The sequence below is a fragment of the Chiloscyllium punctatum genome, chromosome 13 (assembly GCF_047496795.1).
Source record: "Chiloscyllium punctatum isolate Juve2018m chromosome 13, sChiPun1.3, whole genome shotgun sequence".
In the NCBI taxonomy this organism is placed as follows: domain Eukaryota; kingdom Metazoa; phylum Chordata; class Chondrichthyes; order Orectolobiformes; family Hemiscylliidae; genus Chiloscyllium; species Chiloscyllium punctatum.
In genome coordinates, this window is record NC_092751.1 from 85,731,954 (window position 1) to 85,759,724 (window position 27,771).

Sequence of the window (27,771 nt, forward strand, 5' to 3'; positions counted from 1 at the left end):
TTTTCTTTTCATCCATGGCTAGGCCCCACATTTATTGCCCATCCTTAATTGCCCAGAGGGCAGTTAAGAGTCAACCACGTTGCTGGGTCTGGAGTCACATGTAGGCCAGACCAGGTGAGGATGGCAGTTTCCTTTCCTAAAGGACATTAGTGAACCAAAAGGGTTTTTCCAACAATTGACAATGGCCATCATTAGACTCTTAACTCTACATATTTATTGAATTCATATTCCACCATCCACCGTGTCAGGATTCGAACTCGGGTCCCCAGAACATTATCTGGGTCTCTGATTTAACAGTCCAGCAAAAATACCATTAGGCCATTGCATCCCCCCTCAATGGTGTCAATGAGCAGCACTCATCCTGACTTGTGCCTTGTAGATGGTGGACAGGTGTCGGGGAGAGGTGAGTTACTCACTGCAACATTCTTAGCCTCTGATCTGCTGTCATTTATCTCTCAGCCCCTCTCCCCACCCCCACCCCCAGCCCCCAACACATTCCTGATGAAGGGTTTATGCCTGAAATGTTGATTCTCCTGCTCCTCGGATGCTGCCTGGCCTGCTGTGCTTTTCCAGCGCCACACCTTTTGGTATTTATATGGCGAGTCCATTTCAGTTTCCACTTTGGTAACCCATAGTGGGAGGGCGGCGGGTTTGGAAGTGGCAATGAGTGGCAAAGGGCCATAGTTAGTTTCTCCCTTGTCATTGCCTGTCATTTGTGTGGCGTAAATGTTACTTACCACTTGCTAACCTAAGCATGGATATTGTTCACATCTTGTTGCACATGAACATTAACTGCATCGATATCTGAGAAGTCACAAATGATGATGAACATGGTACAATCATCAGCAAACATGCCCACTCTAACTTTATGATAGACGGAAGGTCATTGAGGAAGCAGTAGAAGACAGTTAGACCTGGGATATTATATTGCAGAATTATTTAAAGATCTCTTTTTCATTCTGCTTTTGACATTCACTCCGCTGGCGATAATGGCATGAGAGAGGCTAGGTGATCTGTCTGGTGTTCAGTCAACATGTGATACCAACATTCAATTAGTGTAATTGCTGGTGCAATTCAGTTTGTAGCTCTTTTCCTTTAATAAACTTCTTCACATAAAAAAGGTTTGTAAAAGTGGAGAGTGAACTAATCTAGACAACGAACACTACTAACTTAACCTTTGAGTCCAGGTAGGGCTGCAAATGCTAAAGCTCCTTATTATCCTGATGGCAGATGCAATCTTAGAAGAAGGACAGAGTTAGCCTGAAGTAACTTTATGAAGATGAAGGGTGGGTTAACAAGAAACCTCAAATCTTTGACAAAGAAAAGACTTACAGCATTCTATTTTGTTACACTCTTTTCATCATGTACCTCAGAAACCTGGATAATATTTGAAAAAAAAGAGGGCTAGCGAGTTTTGAGAAGATTTATAGCTCAGGTTGAGGTTCTAGATGTAGGTTTGTTCGCTGAACTGGAAGGTTCATTTTCAGATGTTTCGTCACCATAGTAGGTAACATCATCAGTGAGCCTCCAGACCTGAAAATGAACCTTGCAGCTCAGCGAGCAAATCTACATCCAAAAAAGAGGGCTTTCAATCCTGGATCTAAGACATGTGCTAAAAATTCTATATACAGACCAGAAGAAAAATGAAGAGGTGCTTAAAACTGCAGGAGCAAAAAGGACTTTAAAAAAGGACATCCTGAAAAGAAAATGTCAGTATTTGGGCCATTTGATCAGAGTTGAAATGCCTCTTCTAGAGGGTAAATGGCAGCTGAAAGAGGTCAACCTCAACACTGTTGGAAGATGGAAGTCACAGAGCAGTTACAGATGAGCGACAGTGAATGTGAGGATGTCACAAGACAGACAAACGTGACAAACTGTGATAGCAGATCTCCCAGCAAAAGCACCTACAACCTACTCTGGTTACAGATATAGAATGAATGTTAGCAGGTTTCTCAATATAATCCCATGAGAGGAACAGGTTGCAGAATTCATTAATATAAGAAATAACTGTAGACACTGATGACAGATGTTTTTTAATCCCATCTTGCTGATTAGTTTCTTGATGTATATGTCCATTCATGACTGCCTTTCAACTTGCAACTGGCATCATAACATTCAGTGCAAACCTGGTGAATGGAAAAATAATGGAATTTAGACAGAAGATAATCACAAAGTTCTTTTCGTACCACCCCCACCCCCAAACCTACTAGTTACAAAGTAGGGGCTGTTGTGGCACAATGGCAGCATCTTGGTCAGAAGCTTTGGATTTGAGCCTCGCATCAAGATTTGTTGGCCAGAAAAGGTGCATAGATAACCTCAAAATTGAAGGACTGTCAGCCTGTAGGTCCTTCTAATCTACCTGAGGACAGGAGGTAACAGCAAGAGAGTTTCCTGGTCAGCCATCCTGCAGAAGACAATGCCAAACCAGTGCAGTGCTTTGTACATAAACTTGGACCAATCTAGTGAAAATCTTCGTTCCAAACCTCAGAAATGAGAAGAGGAGAAAAGGCATATCTTCAAAAGAACAAATAAATCTGGGGTTCAGCATGACCTCAACCCTTCACCCTGACATGTGAGCTCCATGAGAACTGTCTGGCCACTTAACCATAAGGACATCACTTGGTTTGATCCTTGCAAAATATTCCAGTCTGATCTGGTTCTTGTCCAACATCTAAAAGTTGTGCATATGTGCACTCACACATACAGAGGAGCATCTACATGTGCATGTACAGTTTCACAAAATTGCATGCACCACACTTTAAGGCAGAAGTTGCTTTAGCTCTCGTGAAAAGGTCAGCTAACTCAGCACAAACTGAGGATGGACTTTCTAGAACCACACCATATGATGCTTTTCCTAAGTAAGCACTTAATAAACTTTTTACAAAGAAAAGGGATTTCTTTTTCTTTAAATGCTCCCCCACCAACCCTCACCAACAAAACTCCTGCTTCTTTTCCAAGAATAGGAACTCCTTGGTCAGAATAATTTCATAGATGCCAGTTTCCCTCCAAATGTGGCCTTTCACTCCCATAAGCTAGGAGGGTGAACTTTAGGATAGGGGAAGGATATTGGTTTCTGGAAAAAAATCAAACATTCTGAAGCCAGCATAATAGAGTACATGAACTCCAAATACAATTAAACCTTGAATTTACTCTCCACATCCCTACTTTTACTGATAACAGAGGAACCTCAATTATCCAAATATTGATTATCTGAACTTCAGGTTATCCGAAGAAGTTTTCAAGGTCTGCAAAAACGTTACATCAAAGAGGCAAGTGTATTGGACTTACCTGTACTGAAGAAGATATGAAAACGCTGGCAAAAACAAAGAAACACAAGCAGCTCAAGCAGTGACTAGGTAAGGTTGTTACACAGCCCTTTGCAAAAGTAAGTGTTTCACATTACTGTACGGGTATTCCCGTCACCTTTACCAGCCTTCATTACAAAATTGGCCAAGAAATGTGCATATGCAAGTCAGTGCTTCTATCTTCCTATTGCGAGACTGCATTCCTGGAAACTGACACATGCTGCTGCGATCGTAGAAGCTGTTAGGGACCTTGTTTAATGCTGTCTTCACCACTCTTTGCCAAGTGGTAACTACTGCTGCATTTTAAAAAAGTTCTCTCCTGTTATCATTGCTTTATTTTGTTCATCATGTGAAATCTGTGTCCTCTTACACTCAATACATCAAAATTATAGATTTAAATAAATTCTCCAGTAGAGCACAGCATTAGATCAACATGGCTTCCCTTGTTTTAGGTAAAATCAATTATGTGAATAATCAATTATCCAAACAAAATAGTGCCCGCCCATCTCATTTGGATAATCAAGGTTCCTCTGTTTCTAAAACAAATTGGGTAGGAATAATTGATCAGGTAGAAGGCTTGAAAGGACTATCTCTGAATATACTAGTGTCGCACTTTTCCATTTCACTCACTAATCAATCTTCTCCTTTGAATGGTGCCAAATCAGAGTCAGATTTGCATCTTGTGCCCATGACCACTGATATGTGGTTGAGAATTATTGAATCTACAGTAAAACTCGCCAGGAAATAGTAGTGGCAGTAAATCAAAAATGCTGGTTAATGAGGAGTTTAATTCTTCCAAAGGAATAACCCTCAGTGCATGCTTGAAACTCACAGTATTTTCATACTGAGCAAATAGATGAAACAGAAGGTTTCCTGATGGCTATTGCAATGATTCTGAGAGACCGGGAATGTCACGGTTTCAATCATCAGTTCGTCAAAAAGAAAGTCAAGCAATGGGAACAGAAATACACAACATTATTTACACTAATTGTGTAAAAACACGGCTTCCCAGAGTGGAAGTTGAGACCCCGAATGAGTGTGTACATTCCTGTTGGTTCAACAGTCAGTTGTTACTATTTTGAACATGAATTTCACTGTGTTGTATGTATATACACAAGCTGATATCTTAATCATTCCTAGTAAGAATGGCCTCAAAGTACAAACACATTACAGGTCACGAGTATATCTAGTGGGTGAATTGAAGATATGTGACTCTAGTACACTTCTGAAATTTAGAAGCAAATTTATCAGGACAGAGTAGAGGGTTCTAGACTCAGTGTAAAACCAGTCCTACACATGACTTGTCATGCTGACTCTTAGTCCTGGAAGTGGGAATCTGACTGATCTCCCAGCACTGACAGTCCTGCAGCTCAACAAATGCACAATTCATCACTAACAAAGGAAAGGGAGTTACTCCACAAAATGGACTCACCATTCTCAAAAATGTCCATGGTTGGAGCTGCCAGCTGAAGTGGGGGGTTTGAAGTCTCAATGACTCTGAGCAAGGCAGATATTTCAGCCTCCAAGTGATTGACCGTTTGTTCTATATTCTGAAGTAAATGAGACAGAAGGATAGAAAGAAAAAAAGGAGCAAAAATCAATAATTACAGGCTGGTATGATAAAAGTAAGTGACATTCCACAATCTCAAGATCTGCCAAAATACTTTGCAACCAATGCAAAACGTTTGAAATGTAGGAATCACGGAGCCAGTTCCTCCTTATTAATCAGATGTCTGACCCATTGCATTTTTCTTCATATTCAATTTCTTTCTATCTTCCATCTTGTGACAGACCATACCTTTCATTCCTTCCTCTCCTTTCACTGCCTAAAACCCCTAACTATTTTCTAGTTCTAATGAAAGGCCATTGAACTGCGATATTAATTCTAATTCTTTCTCCACTGATGCTGTGTGACCCATAACTATCTGTTATCTTAGATGATTAAGAAATGCAGTATCCTGGCCTCATTTCACATCACTATAACAGATCACCATGTCCTTATCGCAAAAGCAAAATACTGTGAATGCTGGATACTGAAACTAAAACAGAAAACATTGGCAAACAGGTCAGACTATATCAGCTGGAAGAGAAAAGCAGAGTTCACGTGTTCATCAGCATTACTACAATTTAAAATCTGTGCAATCATTCATGATAATATAACCAATGCATATTGTAACCTAGAGTTGCGGTACTTAAAATAGAAAATGGGTTTCGTTACCTTTTCTACAATATCCAACCGTTTGTGGAGAGCTTTGTCATGTTCACACCAGTCTCTGGCATCTCTTTGGGGGTATCCTCCTAGAACAAGCAGTGTTATTGAATCAAAACACTCTTCTTTCTCCGCTGCGCAACCTCTCTCAGCATGGTGGCTCAGCGATTAACACTGCTGCCTCACAGCACCAGAGACCTGGGTTCAATTCCAGCCTTGGGCAACTGGCTGTGTGGAGTTTGCACGTTCTCCCTGTGTTTGTGTGGATTTCTTCCAGGTGCAGGTTAGGTGAATCGGACATGCTAAAATTGTCCATATTATTCAGGGATGTGTAGGTTAGGTGCATTAGTCAGGGGTAAATATAGGAAAATAGGGTACAGGAATGGATCTGTACGGGTTACTCTTCGGCGGGTCAGTGTTGACTTGTTGGGCCGAAGGGCCTGTTTCCACACTGTAGGGATTCGAACTCATTCTCTTTTTCTCTTTCCAGAAGTTTAGTTAGTAAACATCTATACCAGATGTAACTCAATAAAAGAAAGGTCTTTTTTTTAAAGTTAATATTCCACTGTATTTTAAGTGCTGTGCTATATCATTGTTATTTATCATAACAAAGTGTTTTTTCAGGGACAAAAATGAATGTTTGGAAAATTCTAAATGTGAATGAAAAACTGCTGACATGTATTACTTGTTACAGCAACAGCATTTGACTTTGTCCTGTATTGTTATTTAGCCATCTTACCAATAGGAATTGGCAAATTACCACATTAATACTGTAGTAAATAGAAGCTTATCCAGTTGAGGTAGTTCCCCAGTCCCACTCAGCCAGCAGGGATCCAAGTTTACATAGAGCAAAAGATTGGCCTTATTAATACAAAATTTCCAATTAACAGGAACTAATTATTGCATCACTGGTAGGGATTTTTTTTAAATAAACCAGACAAATTACATCAACACTTGGAGTATGGGTTAATCAATGAAAAGTAGCAGCACAGATATGTTAAAGGTTACAAGTTAATTATGTATTTCACTAACTTGATTTAATTGTTTGATATGGTGACAGGGTGTGCTAATGAAGATCATTTGATGGATGTGTGCAAGGACTTTTTCACAGGACACTTAGTAAAGTACTGCCTCATAAACCTATTAGCGAACTTGAAGTGTAGGAGTGTAAAGGGACAGTAGCTACATAATTGGCAAAGGATCAGAAAGCAGATTAATGGAGAACAGTTTATTTTTAATGCTGTCTATCAAAGTTAGTATTAGGACCATTGCTCTTTTAGATATATATTAACAAAAGGAAAAAAAAAGACTTGCATTTATGTTGTGCCTTTTAAGACCGCAGAATGTTGCAAAGCTCTTTACAGGCCCTGAAGTACTTTTTGAAATGCAAGTTAGGAAACACAGGCATCAATTCACACAGAGCAAACTCTCACAATATGAAAATGATAAGATAATCTGTTTTGCGATGTCAACTGATGTGTAAGTATTGGAAATAACTTCCTTTCTCCTTCAAAATATCTCTTTTTATTTGTGAGTAGCACAAGGCCAGCATTTATAATCCACCCCTAAGTGAATTGAGACATGTTAAAATAGTAACATGAGATCTTCTAAATCCATGGTTTCATTTGGTTTAATGTCTCTTCCAAAGATGCTTCCTAGGTACTGGGCTGCAGTGTCCTCCTTGATTTTTGTGCTCAAGATCCTAAATGGTACTTGGACCTACAACTTCCATGACTCAGAGGCAAAAATGCCACTAACTTGAGCTTAAACCTTATGCCAGAAAGGGCAGAAAAAGCTCAGTACATCTGGCAGCATCTGTGGAGAGAGGATCAGAGTTAACATTGAGTTCATCATGATTCATCTTTGGATGTACACATAACATTAGCTCTGATTCATTCTCGACAGATGCTGCTGGACCTACTGAGTTTCTAAAGCTAATTTCTGTTTTTATTTCAGATTTCCAGCATCCACAACAGTAGCTTTTGTGGCAGCCACATGACCTTGGGTTGAACTTACAGGGAATCCTTTTGAAGTTTACAGATGATACAAAACTCAGAAATATGGAAAGCAGTGAAGAGCACAATAACAGGAAGCAGGCATGGCAGGTAAAATAGGCGGACACATGGCAGATAAAGTTTAATGAAGAGAAGTATGAAGTGATTCATTGTAGGAGGAAGAATGAGGTGAAGCAATATAAACTATGAAGGGACGGAGGAACAGAGGGACTTGGGAATGTCAAGTTTTTGAAGGTGGCAGAACAGATTGAGAAGGCTGCTAAAAAGATAAATGAACACATCTTTATATACAGAGGAATGTAGTGCAAGAACAAGAAAGTTATGCTAAACCTTTACAAAACATTAGGAGAAAGTGAGGACTGCTGATGCTGGAGATCAGAGTCAAACTCTAGAAAAGCACAGTCCATCAGGCAGCATCCGAGGAGCAGAAGAGTCGAAGTTTTGGGTATCACATTCCTGATGAAGGGCTTATGTGTGAAACATTGACTCTCTTGCTACTCAGATGATGCCTGACCTGATGTGCTTTTTAGCACCACACTTCTTGACTCTTCACAAAATATTAGTTAGGTCCCAGTTGGAGTATTGTGGATAATTCTGGGTACTATGATGCAAGAAAGTTGCCAAGGTTATCGAGAAGCTGCAAACTTTGCTGGAAAAGTACCATGGATGAAAGGCTCCAAATATCTGGAGAAACTCAAATTATTCGCCTGAAGGCAGATCAGGTTAAGAGGAGTTTTCAAAGAGCTGTTCAAAGTTTTGAATGGTTTCTATAGATTACATAAAGAGAAACTGCTTCCAGTAGCAGAATGATCGCTAACCAGAAGACAAAGATTTATGGCAATTAACAACAAAAACAAAAAATAAACAAGTAAAATATTTTATGTACAGCAAGTTGTTGTGATCAGGAGTGCAACAGATTTAATAATTAGTTCTAAAAGAGCATTGGATAAACAACTGAAGAAGAAATATTTGCAGACAATGAGGAAGGAACAGCAGAGTGGGACTAATTGGACATTTCTTTCAAAGAGTTGACACAAGCACAATTGGCTGAATGGTTTCCTTCTGTGCTGTGTCATTGTATAACCCTATTGTCCTATAATTGTATCATTGTCTTAACACTGGGAATTAGATGATTATTATTTATCATATTAAATGGAATTGCACTATTTGTTGTGGTTTGAGATCTACGTTAGTCATGATTATGCATGCAGCAATTTTGTGTGGGTGTCCCAACTGTATCTTAACAATAACCTACAGGCCTCACAACAAAAAGCCGAACAAAATTGCCGTATTTAGTTTCTGACTTCCAATATAAATGATAGTAAACAGCAAAGACTCCAAAAACACTTGGAATCCAGGTGGTACTGCGCTGTGCCAGTTCCTATAAAACCCCGCAATAAAATTATTTCTGAAAATGTATTTTTGCCATTTTCAGATTTAATTTTACAGCAATCCTTCCTCTCTGAGACTTCCCAGTCCCTTAATGAGTTAATTTGTTAGATGAATGATACTGCACCAGGTAAATTCCAACAAAGATCCTTGCTAGGCAAAGCAACAAAGTCTGATTATGCTTTGAACGGTAAATCAATTGAAGAAACAAAATGCATACATTAATATCAACAGTAACCCTTAAAAGTTTCCAATTGGACAGGTCAGGAAAGATCCTTTGTGCAGTGCAATGCACTGGTGTTAACACCAGACGGCTCTTTCCACCACAGTAAACAAGACTCAGCCAAAAACCAACCATAGGAACTCAAACTAAAATTAGGGTTTGTCACTGAGACTTGTAAACCAAAGCAATTTCTTTACTGGATCTGAATAGCAAGAATGCTTAAAATACAAACAACAGGACTGTCAAGAGACATTATATTTAGCACAGATCCAAAATCTATCCAAGTTATAAAAAAAACAAAAGAACTGTGGATGCTGGAAATCAGACACAAAAACAGAAATTGCTGAAAAATCTGGCAGCGTCTGTGCAGAGAAGTCAAAGTTAACGTGTTGGGTCAAGTGACTCTTCCTCAGAACTTCCTCAGTAGCTGGGAAAATGTATTTTTTTTATGCAGAAGATAGGGTAGGGGGAAGCAGTAAGGAGTAAATGATACATGGAGATATCTGGATTGTTAGACCTGAAATGTTAACTCCGATATCTCTCCACAGAGACTGCCAGACCTGCTGAGCTTTTGCGGCAATTTCTGTTTTTGTTTCAATCCATTAGGAGTTACCCTGCATAATGCAACAAGAGCAATTTAAATCAAAACAGAAGCATATTTGCAAGTGAAGAGATTATAATGGTGAAACATAATAAGAAAAAAATAATAAAAGTATGTTGTAATTGAGGAGTTTACAGAAATGATGATTATAATGTAATCCTTTAATAATTGGGATTTTTTTTATAGGTGTGTAGTTAGGAAACACAAGTTACAATGAAGAAGAGATAATAATGATTATCCATTGTAATGAAGATGCTCAAATAGGAACCATCTTGGCTTTCTTTCCATGGAACAGCAATTATTACACATCCATAATTGTCCTAAAATTTAGGGTGGCACGGTGGCACAGTGGTTAGTACTGCTGCCTCACAGCGCCAGAGACCCAGGTTCAATTCCTGCCTCAGGCGACTCTCTGTGTGGAGTTTGCACATTCTCCCCGTGTCTGCGTGGGTTTCCTCCGGCTGCTCTGATTTCCTCCCACAATCCAAAAGTGTGTAGGTTAGGTGAATTGGCCATGCTAAATTGCCCATAGTGCTAAGTGAAGGGGTAAATGTAGGGGAATGGGTCTGGGTGGGTTGCGGGTTGGTGTGGACTTGTTGAGCTGAAGGGTCTGTTTCCACTCTGTAAGTAGTCTAATCTAAAAACTTATTAGCATACATGTACTAGGCCATTTCAAAGTCAAGTAAGAATCAGCCACATTGCTGTAAGTCTGGAATCACATTTCCACAAGACCAAGTAGAGCAGGATAAAAGGTCGGCACAACATCGAGGGCTGAAGGGCCTGTACTGTGCTTTACTGTACTATGTTCAGTAAAGATGGCAGATTTCCATTCCTAAATGAGTTAATTGAACCAGGTGGGTATTTACAACACTTGGTATTGGTTAGGTATGGTTGCCATTAGTTTAGCTTTTAAATTTCATTTTGTTATTAAATTTAAACATCATCTAGCATGGTGGGGTTTGAAACTATGCCCCAGAGCATTAGTATAGAACTCTGGGTTACTACTGCAGTGACATTATCACAATACCACTGTCTCCTACCACCCCCAAGCACTGTAATGAAGATTCAGGACTCAGAAACTAGCTTTGATTGGGCTGACCTGGTCTACATTTGACATTTAGAATTCTCTGTTTCTCTTCCATCAGCATAGGTAGATAATTGTTTGTCCTCTCCCTTTAATCTGTCCTGATATGTTTTGGGGACTGAGACCTGTGACTCTCAGTCAACCCTGAGGAACTAAGGACCATGGTCTCTCTGTCCTGGGACACAATGAACATTGAAATCACTATCTCCCAGGGTAACTCCCTGGACATTGTATTGAAAAAAAAATGGGAGCATAGTCATCCTTGGAATACACTGAGGAACTGATGTGGACACTGTCTCCCATAGTCAGTTGTGCAGCACACTGTGGACTGAGTTCACTATCTCCTGTAATCATCCCTGGGTGCTCTGAAAACTAACAACATTGCTTTCCATACTCACCCATATTAAGGAACTGGGATAGGGAGATGCATTTTCACCTTAGTCCCAGCTGGGATACAGGTACAATGCCATATTGACGTCTCAGATACACACCAAGCAACTCTGTAGTGCATGTACTTATACCTCCCTCAGCTATTGGGAAAACATTGAAACCCTCCAATAAAGAATTCGCCCAGGCGATTTTCTCCCCAGCCCCAACCCTCACGCACATTCCTTTTACACAAAATCTGATTTCTCCCCGTTGCAGTTTTTAAAACCCTTAATCCCAATTTTGAACGTTGCTGCTTGTTTCTCGTCTGACACTTTTCGTTCTTTTCCCCTTAATTCCTCCCTTTACTCTGTACCAAAATTTTCTCCTGTTTCTCAAAGATTTAAAACCAACACACAAAAAAGTAGTAAATTCAACCTAAGGAAATGTAGAAAACAAATACCGTAGTGTGGCGAGTGGGGGGTGATGTAATGTTTACTTTAACCCGGGGATGGTTGGATTAATAAATGGTCCCAAAATGCAAGAAACTGTTGAAAGAGCCGAACAATTCACAGAGTGATTCCAGTGACCGTCACCTACCAGTCGTGGCCAGACCCAAGAGGAGCAAAGCCGCAGACAAAACCCACACACCCGTCATGTCGTGCAGTAAATCCTTCTTTCTCCTTGTCTTCGCGATCCGAGCCCCGACACGATGAAACAGGCAGGGAGAGAGAGAGCGAGAGAGATTTGTGTGCTGGATATCCTCCAAAGTTCCAACCCCAAACTGCGCCCTTCCGTTTGAATTGCTTACTGTGGTGATGTAAATCTTTTAACCTCTCCTTCCCTCAGAGCAGTGACTGTGGTTTACCCGCTGCTCACATCTTTTAATTTTTTTTTATTATTAGCAGTTCTGGAAACTATATTGCTAATAGCTCACGTGAGATTGATTTTTTCCTGGGTATTTGCCAAAATAAAAGGTGCGTAGACTCTCAAGAATAAGGAAGGAACGTGGGTTAATTTTTGGTTTCACTGTGCGGGGGCGCAAAATTACAATTCCCTCACAGGTGGATCTGAACTATTCCATTCAAAGAAAAACAAACGAGATCCCTCTCATATCCTGGCTCGTATTTACCCCTCAATCGAAGACTCAAAGCGAATTAAATTGCTGTTTGTGGAATCCTGCTCAGCACAAGTTGTCTGCTGTATTACAACAATAGTATCTGACCAGGGAGTATCGCCCTTCACTGTCAGTGAAGAATCATGGAACTTCCTTCTCAACAACACAGTGGGTGTACCTAACCACAGGCCTGCCGCTGTTTAAGGTAGCTACCAACATCCTCTCAAAGGCAGTTGGGGACATGCCTAGTCAATGTTGCACCCTGGCCAGTGAAAGAATCAATTAATAGTCCCACCAGAGGTAGGTGCAGAGTGGCCAAGAGATACTGGGAAATGCTGCTCGATTTTTCGTTTCCCTATCCTTCGAATATAATTGATCTCCCCCTCACCTGTTGTAATTCCTGGAAGAAGCACATAACTTTGACAGACCGGTGCTGGAAAAACACAGCAGGTCAGGGAGCATCTGAGGAGCAGGAAAATCGACGTTTCAGGCGAATAGGGATGAGAATCAGGCTCTCCTGCTCCTCGGATACTGCCTGACCTGCTGTGCTTTTCCAGCACCACTCTAATTTTGACTCTAATCTCCAGCATCTGCAGTACCCACTTCTGCCTACAGAACTTTGATAGTTGACGCATTGGTTTTCATCTTCCAAAAGTCATTAGAATTTGGGGAAGGTTCCTTCAGATTGAAAAATAGCTCCTTATTCAAGAAGGGAGAGTGTCAGAAAGCAGGAAATCACAGGCCAGTTAGAGTCTACATTTTCCCTATGACAGATGTTAATCTATTATTTTAAAAGTTATAACATGGCAGAGTCAACCTGGTTTTGTCCAAAGGAAATCATGCTTAACTAGTTTATTGGAGTTCTTTAAGAGGTAACATTAGCCATTGATAAACAGGAACTCGTGGATGTATTTGACTTAGATTTCCAGAAGGCATTTGATAAAGTGCCACATCAAAGATTATTGCAGAAAATAAAAGCTGGGGTAACATTTTAGCATGGATTGGTTGGCGAACAGGAAGCAAATTTTGGGAATAAATGGGTCTTTTTTCAGCCTGGCAGGCTGTTATGAGTGGCGTACTGAGGAATTGGTGCTGAGACCTCAAATTTACACAATTTATATGTGATTTAGATGAAGGCACAGAAAGTATGCTAGGTTAGTTTGCTACTGACACAAAGATAGGTAGGAATGTGAGTTGTGAAGATGACATAAGGAACCTACAAAGTGATATAAATAGGTGAAGCACAGTACTGGCCACTGTACTTATGGAAGGATGCTAATGCATTAGAAGCAGTTCAGACTAATACCTGGAATGAACAGATTGGCTTATGAGGAAAGGCTAGACAGGCTGGGCCTGTATACAGTACACTGGAGTTTGGAAGAGTCTTTCTTAAAATTAATTTGTGGACATCGCTGGCTGAGCTAGCATTTATTGCTGTACCCTGTTGTCCAACAGAAGGTGGTGGTGAGCTTCCTTCTTTAACCACTACAGTCCACCCACTGTGCGTTGATCCACAATGTCATTAGGGAGGGAATTAGGGAGGTGATTTAATTGAAACATATAAGATTCTAGATTGGGTAGGCGTAGAAAGCCTATTTCCTCATGTGGGAGAACTAAGGATCATAGTTTAAAAATAAGGGGTCGCCACTTATTTGGGACAGCATGGTGGCACAATGGTTAGCACTGCAGCCTCATAGCTCCAGGGACACGGGTTCGATTCCAGCCTCGAGTGACTGTCTGTGTGGAGTTTGCACATTCTCCCTGTATCTGTGTGGGTTTCCTCCGGGTGCTCCGGTTTCCTCCCACAGTCCAAAGATGTGCAGGTCAGGTTGAATTAGCCATGCTAAATTGCCCATAGTGTTAGGTGCATTAGTCAAAGGGAAATGGGTCTGAGTGGGTTACTCTTTGGAAGGTCAACTGGTTGGGCTGAAGGGCCTGTTTCCACACTGTAGGGAATCTAACCTAATCATTTAAGACAGCAATGAGAAAAACATTCTCACAGAGGGTTGTGAATCTTTGGAATTCCCATTCTCACAGGACAGTGAATCATTAAATATATTTATGGCACAGATAGATGGATTTTTGATTACCATGGAGATAAAAGATTACCGGATATGCAGGAATGTAGAGTGGTGGTTAAAATCAGATCAGCCACAATCTTATGAATGGTAGAGCACACTTGAAGAACCTCTTAATGGTTATTGAGATGTTCATACATTACCCTTCCGAAGTACTAAATAGGCTGCCAACACTCAGGAGGTCCTAAGGTAATGACAGCACTATATAAATATAAGCCTTTCTTTCTGCTATTAACCAGAACAAAACATTCAAGTTGATATTGAATCATATGAATTGGAACCAGAAGTAGGCCATCTGGCCTTTCTAGCTTCTCTGTCATTCAGTAAGATCATGGCTCATCAGTTTGTGTTCCAAAGAGCACATTCCTATCTAATCCTGATAATCTTTGACTCGCTTAAAAATGCCTCAAAACATTTTATGACCCTGCATTCATTGCCTTCTGAGGCACAGAGTTCCAAATCCTCTAAAAGAACAAAAAATACCGCATAGCTCTGTCCAAAATAGCAATGCTTAATTTTAAATCGGTGTCCCCAGGTTCTGGACTCTCCCACAAGAGTTAGCATTTTTTCCACATTCACTCTATCAAGGCCACTCAGAATCTTCTAAACAGTAGCCAAATTAATCCTCACAAGCTCAGTGTGCCCAATCCTTGCCCACATGACAACATGCTCATACCAGGTGTTAATCGAGTATTGTGGACAGCTAGGGAAGTGAGTGCTGGCCCCCTTGCTGAGATATTTGTATCATCAATAGTCACAGTGAGGTGCTGGAAGACTGGAGGTTGGCTAACGTGGTGCCACTACTTAAAGAAAGGTGGTAAGGACAAGCCAGGGAACTATAGACCAGTGAGCCTGACATCAATGGTGAACAAATTGTTGGAGGGAATCCTGAGGGATAGGATTTATATGTACTTGGAAAGGCAAGTACTGATTAGGGATAGTCAACATGGCTTCTTGCTTTGTAAATAGTGTCTCACAAAATTAATTGAGTTTTTTGAAGAAGTAACACAAAGGGAATTGATAAGGGCAGAGTGATAGACATGATCTACCTGTATATGGACTTCAGTAAGGCGTTCAACAAGGTTCCTCATGGTAGACTGGTTAGCAAGGTTAGATTATACAGAAAACAGAGAGAACTGACCATTTGGAAACAGAATTGGCTTAAAGGTAGAAGACAGCGATGGTGATGGAGGGTTGCCTTTCAGACTGGACGGCTGTGACCAGTGGTGTGCCACAAGGATTGGTGTTGAGTCCACTGCTTTTCGTCATTTATATTAGTGGTTTGGATGGGAAGATAGGAGCTGTAGTTAGTAAGTTTTCAGATGACACCAAAATTGGAGGTGTAGCGGACAGCAAAAAAGGTTACCTCAGAGTACAACAGGATTTTGATAAGATGGGCCAATGAGTGGCAGATGGAGTTTAATTGAGATAAATGTGAGGTGCTGCAGTTTGGAAAGGCAAATCAGAGCAGTTGGGAGGTCATGTTGTGGCTATACAGGATACTAGTTAGGCCACCTTTGTAATATTGTGTGCAATTCTGGTTGTGAAACTTGAAAGGGTTCAGAAAAGACTTACGAGGATGTTGCCAAGGTTGGAGGATGTGAGCTACAGGGAAAGGCTGAACAGGCTGGGGCTGTTTTCCCTGGAGTGTTGGAGGCTGAGGGGTAACCTTATGGAAGTTTATAAAACCATGAGGGGGATAGGATAAATAGCCAAGTTCTTTTCCCTGGGTTGAGGGAGTCCAGAACTAGAGGGCATAGGTTTAGGGTGAGGGTGGAAAAATTTAAAAGGGACCTAAGGGGCAACGTTTTCACACAGAGATTGGTGTGTGTATGGAATGAGCTGCCAGAGGAAGTGGTGGAGGCTGGTACAATTACAACATTTAAAAGGCATTTGGATGGATATATGAATAGGAAGGGTTTAGAGGGATATGGGCCAAATGCTGGCAAATGGGACTAGATTAGTTGAAGATATCTGGTCAGCATGGACAAGTTGGACCGTAGGGTCTGTTTCCATGCTGTACATCTCTATAACTCTATAAATCTGTTCTGAACCACTTCCAAATACAGACACAATTCAAGATGTGGTCACACCAATGCCCTGTACCATCCTAATCTTTATGTTCAATTCCTCTCCTCATAAAGGATTGCATTCCATTGGCCTTGCTGTAATTGCATTTTAACCTAAGTGACTCATCAAATCACTTTGATTTCTCTACACTTTAGAATTCTGCAGTCATACTCTGTGCTTTTTAATTTTCCTGCCAAAATGAACAACTATCTAACGTACCATTCTGTCCTCTGCAAATTTAGCTATTTAGCCTTTGATCCCCTCATCTAAGTCATTGAAATAAAAAGTTGAATTCCCAGTGCTTGAGGGACTCCATTCATTAGATCCTGCCAATCTGAAAAAGATCTGTTTTTGCACATGCTCTGTTCTCTGCCAGTTAGGAAATCTGTCCATGTTAGCATGTTACTCCATCCACCATAAGCTCTACTGAGCACAATAAGTTTTATGTGGAACCTTGTGAAATGATTTCTGGAAATCCATGGACAGAACATCAGTGAGCTTCCCTTTATGTTCAGGACATGTTATCCTTTTAAAGAATTCCAATAAATTGGTTAAACACAATTTCCCTTTCACAAAACCATATTGACTCTTTCCAAATACTGAGGTTTTCCAGTTATAACAAAGGAACATAAGAAATAGGGGCAAGAGTGTGTTATTTGTCCCTTCAAGCCTACCCCACCATTCAATAAGAATATGACTGATCTGCCCCAAGTCTCAAGTCCTCTTTCATGACAGCTCCTCATAGCCCTCAACTCCCCAACGTTTTGAAAATCTATCTACCTCCTCTTTAAATACTTTCACTCACCTAGCCTCCACAACTCTCTGGGGATAAAATTCCAAACATTCACCTGCTTCTGAAAGAAGGAATGTGCTTGTAACTCAGTTTTGATTGATTGTCCCTTTATTCTGCAACCATGTCCACCATTTCAAGATTCCCCGACTAATGCAAATCTCTTCCCAACATCTTAGCGCCAATTACCTAGTGATTATAAACCAAGTGTATCTCTTCACTCAACTTACTGATTTACAACTGTTACTGTTTTTTTAAATAGCCTCCAATGTCAAGACTGAAACAAAATGTTTATTAATTACCGCCACCACTTCCTTTTTATCTAACATTAACTTCCCATTCTCAGCTGTTAGAGAATCCATTTCCCCAGACTATTAGCCTGGGACTAGCATAATGCTGTTACTGCTATGCCACTTCCTCTTATGGTATAGGCATGGTGCAGTAAGGTAGAAGGTCAGCCATGATCTAGTTGAATGATGGAGCAGTCTTGTGGGGCTGAATGATGGAGCAGTCTTGTGGGGCTGAATGATGGAGCAGTCTTGTGGGACTGAATGATGGAGCAGTCTTGTGGCATACTCCATCTCCCATTTCCCATATACCTAAGAAATATTGACTTTTGCCCTATACAGATACTGCCAGGTCCACAAACAGCAATTTGATTTGACCAGATTATCTGATTTGGTGATATTTGGTTGTGGGATAAATGTTGGTCGGGAAACCAACAGGGAATATTCCCCGTTCTTCTTTAAAAATTGCCTTTTACATTTGCCTGAAAGAGCAGGCAGAGCCTCCTTTCAGCGCTAAAATAGGATAAAAATTGTGAATGCCAGGAATTGTTTTTATTCATTCATCGGACGTGGGTGTCGCTGGCTGGCCAGCATTTATTGCCTGTCCGTGGATGGCCTCAAGAAGGTTGCGGTGAGCTGCCTTCTTGAACAATTGCACTTCATGTACTAAAGTAAAAAGAATGTGACAGAAATACTCAGCTGGTTTAATAGCATCTATGTAGAGAGAAACAGAGTTTATGTTTTAAGTTAAACATGATCCTTCTTTGGAACTGAAGGGAGGTAAGATGGGTGTTCTGGAGTTGCAAAAAAGCAAAAGTAAGCCAGATAACAAATGAAGGATAGATTGGAGGGCAGGAGAGTTAAATAACAATGATATCATGGAACAAAAGGCAAAAGGGAATGGTAATGGTTGTTTTAAAGAATCAAAACATTAATTCAGAGTAAGTTAATGGCAGAATAGAGAACAGATATGTGTAAAACTGAAAGACAGGCACATGGAAAGTATAAAAAAAACAAAATAGAGTCATTCATTCATGAGCAATCCGTCGCAGATGAGGATGACTCTCTTCCACTCTCAGGGTGAGTGTACAGACCGATGTGGCTATCGCAGGCTCTTTCCACTTGGAACAGGTGGTGGGCACAGGAAGGGGTGGGTGGAGTGTTGCTGTGGCAATGCGCTCCTGTTGCTTCCTTCACCTGGCTTCCACTTTTTCCCGAACAGCAGGTCTCAAGGTGCTCGACGCCTTTAAGGATGCTCCTCCTCCACCTTCGACAGTCTCGGGTCAATGAGACTCAAGTGTCTGTGCGAATACCGCACTTACCCAATGAGGAGAAAGTGAGGACTGCAGATGCTGGAGATCAGAGTCGAAGAGTGTGGTGCTGGAACAACACAGCAGGTCAGGCAGCATCTGAGGAGCAGGACAGTCAATGTTTCGGGCATAGGCCCTTCATCAGGAATGAGGCTTGTGGGCCAACGGGGCTGAGAGATAAATGGGAGGGGGATGGGACTGAGGGGAAGGCAGCTGGGAATGCCACAGGTAGATGAAGGTGGGGGTGAAAATGATAGGTCGGAGAGGAGGGTGGAGAGGATAGGTGGGAAGGAAGATGGACAGGTAGGACAGTTCAAGGGGGCGGTGCTGACCTGGGAGGTTGGGACTGAGATAAGGTGGGGGGAGGGGAATTGAGGAAACTGGTGAAATCCACATTGATCCTGTGTGGTTGAAGTGTCCCAAGGCGGAAGATGAGACGTTCTTCCTCCAGGTGTCGGGTGGTTACGATTTGGCGATGGAGGAGGCCAAGGACCTACATGTCTTTGGTGGAGTGGGAGGTGGTTTTGAAGTGTTCAGCCGCAGGGCAGTGGGGTTGGTTGGTGCAGGTGTCCTAGACATGTTGTCTGAAATGATTTGCAAGTTGGTGTCCTGTCTCCCCAGTATAGAGGAGATCATATTGGGTGCAACCAATGCAGCAGGTGATGTGTGTGGAAGTACAGGTAAATCTCTGTCAGATGTGGAAGGATTCTGTGAAGCCTTGGATAGAGGTGAGGGGGGAGGTGTGGGCACAAGTTTTACACTTCCTGCGATGGCAGGGGGAGGTGCGGGAGGGGAGTGTGGGTTGGTGGGGGGCATTGACCTGACGAGGGAGTTGCAGAGGGAATGGTCTCTCCGAAACACAGCTATGCGGAGGGAAATATATCTCTGGTGGTGGGGTCTTTTTGTAGGTGGCAGAAATGGCGGAGGATGATGTGGTGTATCTGGAAGTTGGTGAGGTGCAAGGTGATAGCCAGGCTGAACCCCACCCCTCCAACCGCAACAAGGATAGAGCCTCCCCTGGTCCACACATTCCACACCACCAACCTCTGAATACACCACATCATCCTCTGCCATTTCCGCCATCTACAAACAGATCCCACCACCAGAGAAATATTTCCCTCCCCATATCTGTGTTTTGGAGAAACCATTCCCTCCGCGACTCCCTTGTCAGGTCCACGCCCCGACCAATCCACACCCCACCCCCACTAGCTTCCCCTGTCTTCGCAGGAAGTGCAAAACCTGCACCCACACCTCCCTCCTCACCTCCAACCAAGGACACTAAGGATCCTTCCACATCCAACAGAGGTTTACCTGTACTTCATAGAACATAGAACATAGAACATAGTGGGTGGCACGGTGGCACAGTGGGCAGCACTGCTGCCTCACAGCACCAGAGACCCGGGTTCAATTCCCACCTCAGGCAACTGTCTGTGTGGAGTTTGCACATTCTCCCCGTGTCTGCGTGGGTTTCCTCCGGGTGCTCCGGTTTCCTCCCACAGTCCAAAAAATGTGCAGGTTAGGTGAATTGGCCATGCTAAATTGCCCGTAGTATTAAGTGAAGGGGTAAACGTAGGGGAATAGGTATGGGTGGGTTGCTGTTCGGAAGGTCGGTGTGGACTTGTTGGGCTGAAGGGTCTGTTTCCACGTTGTAAGTAATCTAAATCTAAATCCAAATAGAACAATACAGTGCATAACAGGCCCTTCGGCTCTTGATGTTGCGCCAACCCAAGAACTATTCTCAGCTCATTCCCCCTACACTATCCCATCATCATCCATGTGCTTATCCAAGGAATGTTTAAATCTCCCTAATGTGACTGAGTTGACTACATTGACAGGGAGGGCATTCCAAGCCCTTACCACTCTCTGAGTAAAGAATCTGCCTCTGACATTTGTCTTAAATCTATCACCCCTCAATTTGTAGTTATAGCCCCTCGTACAAGCTGATGTCATCATCCTAGGAAAAAGGTTTTCACTGTCTACCCTATCTAATCCTCTGATCATCTTGTATGTCTCTATCAAATCCCCTCTTAGCCTTCTTATTTGCAATGAGAACAGACCCAAGTCTCTCAGCCCTTCCTCATAAGACCTTCCCTCCAAACCAGGCAAGATCCTTGTAAATCTCCTCTGCACCTTTTCCAATGTTTCCTCATCCTTCCTGAAGTATGGCGACCAGAACTGTACACAATATTTCAAGTGTGGCCGCACCAGCGTTTTGTATAGTTGCAGCATGATTTTGCAGCTCCGGAACTCAATCCCTCTACCAATGAAACCTAACACACTGTGTATCTTCTTAACAGCACTATCAACCTGGGTGGCAACTTTCAGGGATCTATGTACATGGACTCCAAGATCCCTCTGTACATTCACACTACCAAGAATCTTTCCATTGACCCAGTACTCTCCCTTCCTGTTATTCTTCCCAAAGTGCATCACCTCACATTTAGCTGCATTAAACTCCATTTGCCACCTCTCAGCCCAATCCTTCAGTTTATCTAAGTCCCCCTACAATCTGTAACATTCTTCCAAACTGTCCACTACTCCACCGACTTTAGTGTCATCTGCAAATTTAGTAATCCACCTATGCCTATGTCTAAGTCATTTATAGAAATGACAAACAGCGGTGGCCCCGAAATAGATCCTTTTGGGTGGCATGGTAGCACAGTGGTTAGCACTGCTGTCTCACAGCACCAGAGACCCGGGTTCAATTCTCACCTCAGGCGACTGACTGTGTGGAGTTTGCACATTCTCCCCGTGTCTGCATGGGTTTCCTCCGGGTGCTCCGGTTTCCTCACACAGTCCAAAAATGTGCAGGTTAGGTGAATTGGCCATGCTAAATTGCCCGTAGTGTTAGGTAAGGGGTAGATGTAGGGGTATGGGTGGGTTGTGCTTCGGTGGGGCGGTGTGGACTTGTTGGGCCGAAGGGCCTGTTTCCACACTGTAAGTAATCTAATCAAAACCACTAATAACCGGGCTCCAGGCTGAATATTTACTACCAAGCTAGTTTCTAATCCAAACTGCTAAATTACCGTCAATCCCATGCCTCTGCATTTTCTCCAATAGCCTACAATGTGGAACTTTATCAAAGGCTTTACTGAAGTCCACTGCCCTATTTTCATCTACATGCTTAGTCACCTTCTCAAAAAACTCAATGAGGTTTGTGAGACACGATCAGCCCTTGACGAAACCATGTTGACTACCTGAAATCAAATTGTTGCTTGCTAGATGATTATGAATCTTATCTCTTATAATCCTTTCCAAAGCCTTTCCTACAACAGAAGTAAGGCTCACTGGTCTATAATTACCTGAGTCATCTCTACTGCCCTTCTCTGCTACTAAACCTGTAGCCAACGATGACTCAAATATCTGCTATCTCCTCACTAGCTTCCCAGAGAACTCTTGGACAGATCCCATCCGGCCCAAGGGACTTGTCTACTTTCACTCCTTCTAGAATTGATAACACCTGTTTGTAACTAACCTCAATCTTTTCTAGTCTAATATCTCGTACCTCATTCTTCTCCTCTAAAATATTCTCCTTTTCCTGACTGAAAATCGATGAGAAATGTTCATTTAACACCTCTCCGATCTCCACAGGGCCCACACTCAACTTCCCACTTCTATCTTTGACTGGCCCCTCCTATCGCTGCTCGTTGGATGCTGCCTGAACTGCTGTGCTCTTCCAGCACCACTAATCCACTATTCCTATCCTAGTCATTCTCTTATTCCTCACATACCTACAGAAAGCTTTAGGGTTCTCCTTTATTCTATTTGCTAAAGACTGCTCGTGTCCTCTCTATGCTCTTCTTAACTCTCTCTTTAAATCCTTCCTCGCTGATCTATAACTCTCTATCGCCTCCACTGAACAATCTTGCCTCATCAACACATAAGCCTTGTTCTTCTGCTTAACAAGAGATGCAATTTCTATAGTAAACCACGGTTCCCTTATCGCTTCCTCCCTACCTGACAGGGACATACCTATCAAGGATACACAATATCTGTTCCTTATCAGCTCCACATTTCCACTGTCTGCATCCCCTCCATTTTGCTACCCCATTCTATGCATCCTAATTCTTGCCTAATCGCATTATAATTGCCCTTGCCCCATCGGTAACTCTTGACCTGTGGCATGTACCTATCCCTTTCCATTGCTAAACTAACGTAACTGAATTATGGTCACTTTCTCCAAAGTGCTCACCTACAATTAAATCAAACATCTGGCCTGGTTCATTACCAAGAACCAGATCCAGTGTGGCCTCCCCTCTTGTCGGCCCTTCCACGTTGGACAAAAACTGATCCATCCGACATTCTAGAGTTATAACATTTCCAGTCAATATTGGGGAAGTTAAAGTCCCCCATAATGACCACCCTGTTCCTTTCACTCCTACCCAGAATAATTTTGCCAATCCTCTCTCCTGGAACTCTGTGGAGGCCTATTAAAAAAACTCCAAGCAGTGTGACCTCTCCTCTCCTGTTTCTAACCTCAGCCCACACTACCTCAGTAGACAAGTCCTCATCAAAAGTTCTCTCAGTCACCGTTATACTATCCTTGACTAACAAGGCCACACCTCCCCCTCTTTTACCGCCTTGCCTGTTCTTAATGAAAGATCTAAACCCTGTAACCTGCAACATCTATTCCTCACCCTGTTCTATTCATGTCTCCGAAATGGCCACAACACCGAAGTTCCCAGGTACCTATCCATGCTTCAAGCTCACCTACTTTATTTCAGATACTTCAGGCGTTGAAGTAGACACGCTTCAAACCAGTTTGCTGTCTACCAGCACATTCCTGTGACCCTGAAATCCTGTCCCTGTCCTCCCTACTCTCATCCCCCTCTGCACTGCAAATACACCTCAGGTTCCCATCTCCCTGCTGAGCTAGTTTAAACCCACCCGAATAGCACTAACAAATTTCCCACCTAAAATATTAGTACCGCTCTGGGTTCAAGTGAAGACTGTCCTGTTTGTACAGGTCCCACTTTCCCCAGAATGAGCCCCAATTGTCCAAGAACCTGAAACCCTCTCATCCTTGCAGTCACATGTTCAGCTGATATCTCTCCCTATTCCTTGTCTCGCTATCACGTGGCATGGGTAACAAACCAGAGATAACAACTCTGTTTGTTCTAGCTCTCAGCTTTCACCCTAGCTCCTGAAATCCTGCTTTACATCCCTATCCCTCTTTCTACCTATGTCGTTGGTACCTACATGGACCATGATGTGAGGCTGGTCACCCTCCCCCTTCAGGACCCCACAAATATGATCCAAGACATCACGGACCCTGGCACCTGGGAGGCAACACACCAACCGTGAGTCTCATTCCAATAAACGTTTTATCTGACCCTCTAACTATTGAGTCCCCAATGACTAACACTCTCCTTTCCCTCCTTCCCTTCTGTGCAACAGGGACAGGGTCTGTGCCAGAGACCTGTGCCCCACTGCATACCCCTGGTAAGTTGTCCCCCTCAACAGTATCCAAAACTATATACATGGGGGGGGGGGGGGGGGGGGGGGGAGCGACCACAGGGGATCCCTCCACTGACTGTTTTCTCCCCCTTTGAACAGTCACCCAGCTTTCTTCATGCCTAGGAGTAAATATTGCCCTGTAACTCTTATCTATCACAGCCTCTGCCTCCCGAATGATCCGAAGTTCATCCAGTTCCCGCTCCAGTTCCCTAACACGGTCTTGGTGGAGTGAGAGTTGGGTGTACTTCCTGCAGATGTACTTGGATGGGACACGAATGGCGTCCCTCACCTCAAACATCATGCAGGAGGAACATCGCTCTCCCTGCTCTGCCATCCCTGCTAGTCCCCTTATCACAAAGTAAAAACGAAGAGACGCTTACCTGATATGTTCCTGGTCTTTAAGGTTCGAGGAGGTGGTTGGGTGGGAGGCCCTACAAAGGTAGGGTCTCGGGTTTAGGAAACACTGACTTATATAGCAGGATGGAAATAAAAAGAAGTCCCTCCTTTTCCAGAAACCTCTGGTCTCTGATTTTAAATATAAAAGCTCAAATCAGTGACTCACCACTCCCGACAGGCCCCTGGTCCAAGCTCCTGCCCTTCGAGTTGCTACTGTTGCTGAAAAACAGAAATGGAGGACTCCTGCACTCGAGGTAAGTTTTTAAAGGTTCAGATCAGTGACTTACCACTCCCAGCAGGCCCCTGGCCCAAGCTGCTGCCTTTCAAGTTGCTGCTGCCGCTGAAAAACAGACATCATCTACTGCATCGGGTGTACCCTATATGGTCTCCTCTACATCGGGGAAACAGGACACCAACATGCGGATTATTTCAGAGAACATCTCTGGACACCCGCACCAACCAACCCCATCGCCCTGTCGCTGAACACTTTAACTCCCCCTTCCACTCCACCAAGGACATGCAGGTCCTGGGCCTCCTTCATCGCCAAACCCTAATCACCCAATGCCTGGAGGAAGAATGCCTCATCTTCCGTCTTGGGACACTTCAACCACATGGCAGCAATGTGGATGTCGCCAGTTTCCTCATTTCCCCTCCCTCCACCTTATTCCTAGTCCCAACCTCCCAACTTGGCTCTGCCCCATTGAATTGTCTTACCTCTCCATCCTCCTTCTGACCTATCTGCTCCACCCTCCTCTCAGACCTATCACCTTCTCCCTCACCTTCATCTACCTATTGCATTCTCAGCTACCTTCCCCCCAGCCCCACCCCCTCCCATTTATCTCTCAGCCCCCAGCCCCACCCCCTCCCATTTATCTCTCAGCCCCCAGCCCCACCCCCTCCCATTTATCTCTCAGCCCCCTTGGCCCACAAGCCACATTCCTGATGAAGGCTAAATGCCCAAAACGTTGACTCTTCCGCTCCTCGGATGCTGCCTGACCAGCTGTGTCTTCCAGCACCACACTCTTCGACTTCCTCAGTAAGGCCTTGAGGGTATCACTGAAGCATCTCCTTTGTCCACCTGGGACTTGCCTGCCATTTTAAAGCTGGGAGCAGAGCCTCTACTTGGGTAGTCTCATGTAGGCCATGCAGACAACGTGCGCAGCCCATTGTAGCCAATCAAGGATGGCCAGAGCCTCGATGCTGGGGATGTTGGCCTGGTTGTTTTGGACTCAAAAGGTAATTCTGTTTCTCTCTCTACAGATGCTGGCAGAACTGTTGAGTTTTTCCAGCATGTTCTGTTTTTATTTTAGATTTCCAGAATCCACAAGCATTTTGCTTTAAAACTTACTGTACATGGATCCTTGCTGTACATAATTTCCAACAGTTACTTCACAGGTACTTAATTGATTGTGGGCCATTTACTGCTGGGATAAGTCATTAGTGTAATGGAAGTGTTCACATCTGGGTGCGCCTATTTTAAACTGGATTCATGTTTTAGAGTTTTACCTGGATTGCTTGGAGGGCAAGATGAAGTTACCCTTTTGTACCCACTAGAGCAGATTAATGGGCTTGTCAGCTCCGAGGCAAAGTAGATTGCTCTTTAACAGTGATGCAAGCAAGTGAGACTGATGGATAAAATGCATTCCAGTTTTATTTCTCCACTGTCACCCAATGAAAGTAAGTGGAGGAGGGGGTGGTAGAGGATTCCAAAACCGCAGCATTAGATTAGATTAGATTCCCTACAGTGTGGAAGCAGGCCTTTCCACCCAACAAATCCACACCAACCCTCCGAATAGTAACCCACCTAGACCCAGTTCCCTCTGACTAAAGCACCTAACACTATGGGCAATTTAGAATTGGGCTTTTGCCCGAAACATCGATTTTCCTGCTCCTTGGATGCTGCCTGACCTGCTGTGCTTTTCCAGCACCACTCTAATCGTGACTCAAATCTCCAGCATCTGCAGTACCCGCTGCCACTTACTAAACAATGTAACCCCTTTCTCCTAAGTATTATGAATAATGTAATCCATTTCATTCAAATGTGAATGACTATGTAACCCAAATTTTGAGGCCCATAGTAGCCTTTTCCTCTCTCATATGCTACCTTGTCCAAGATTGTAGTCCAGATAAGCCCGTGGGATATTAGAATTGATCAAAGTTTACATATTGTTTCTTTAATATTACTATGGCATTCTTGCTGGGTTATGCGTATATAAGCAAGTACATTAGAACTGCTTCTTTAAGAAGCTCCTCCTGTTGAAAGATGGTAAATCTTGAAAGCTTTGATGGTGTTATTCAGTGAGGAAGTCAGTCATAACTAATCTTAGTATTTCCTAAATTGATAGAGACAGCTTGGTGTGAACTAATCTCTTTAAACACCGCCTCCAGCAGTCTCACCCTCAGTAGCTGCTGAGTGAACAAGAAGAACTCTTCATCTCAGGAAAGGTCGATAGTTTTAAATTAGAATTCAATTCAAGCGCAACTCTGTTGTTTCAGAAACTGCTTTAAGGGAACAAGAATATTCTGAGATCCAGCTCTACTGCTGCATGAAACTGCTGGTATCATCGTCAAACAGGAAAACATGCACCTTGCTGCCCAGCTTCTGTTTTCAAGGTCCGTGAGCAACAAATCTCCCAAGAAGATCTCTTCAGAAGATGAGGAATATGATCCCTTTTGGAGAAGGTTGGGATTCAGTTCTAGTTTCTAGCAATAGCCTGCCTCTCAAGGCCCTCCTCTGCCCTTGTGGCTCGTCCAGAGCAGTTTTGTGTTATGACCATGGCGTGTTGCAGATTGACGTCGATAAAATGTGCAGCTGGAAAGGCACAGCAGATCAGGCAGCATCAGAAGAGCAAGCAAGTCAACGTTTCGGGTCGGGACCCTTCATCAGATCTGCCAGCCCGAAACATTGTCTCTCTCCTGCTCCTCTGATGCTGCCTGACCTGCTGTGCCTTTCCAGTTCCACAATTTATTGACTCTGACCTCCAGCAGCAGCAGTGCTTACCATCACCATGTTGCAGATTGAATCTGTCTGAAGGCTTCTTTCTCCTCCTCCCCCTCTCCTTCCCACTGTGGTA

General features: G+C 43.0%; 2 protein-coding genes across 3 annotated transcripts in view; one reads left to right on the forward strand and one right to left on the reverse strand.

The window, feature by feature from the left end:
• Positions 1 to 1,073: 1,073 nt before the first annotated feature.
• On the reverse strand, positions 1,074 to 12,391 carry LOC140484594 (placenta-specific protein 9-like). Its single transcript, XM_072583085.1, has 4 exons — positions 11,793 to 12,391; positions 5,524 to 5,603; positions 4,738 to 4,855; positions 1,074 to 2,126 (listed from the first exon to the last, which is right to left on the reverse strand). The coding sequence occupies exons 1-4, from the start codon at positions 11,848 to 11,850 to the stop codon at positions 2,116 to 2,118; spliced, it is 267 nt and encodes an 88-aa protein (XP_072439186.1). The 5' UTR covers positions 11,851 to 12,391; the 3' UTR covers positions 1,074 to 2,115.
• A 14,725-nt stretch (positions 12,392 to 27,116) lies between these two features.
• The window catches only part of LOC140484595 (L-threonine ammonia-lyase), a 56,352-nt gene continuing 55,697 nt past the window's right edge, over positions 27,117 to 27,771 (forward strand). For both annotated transcript variants that reach the window (XM_072583086.1, XM_072583088.1), the window contains exon 1: positions 27,117 to 27,379. In XM_072583086.1, the coding sequence (XP_072439187.1) occupies positions 27,279 to 27,379 (101 nt within the window). In that variant the 5' untranslated portion in view covers positions 27,117 to 27,278. The remainder of the gene's footprint in view (positions 27,380 to 27,771) is intronic.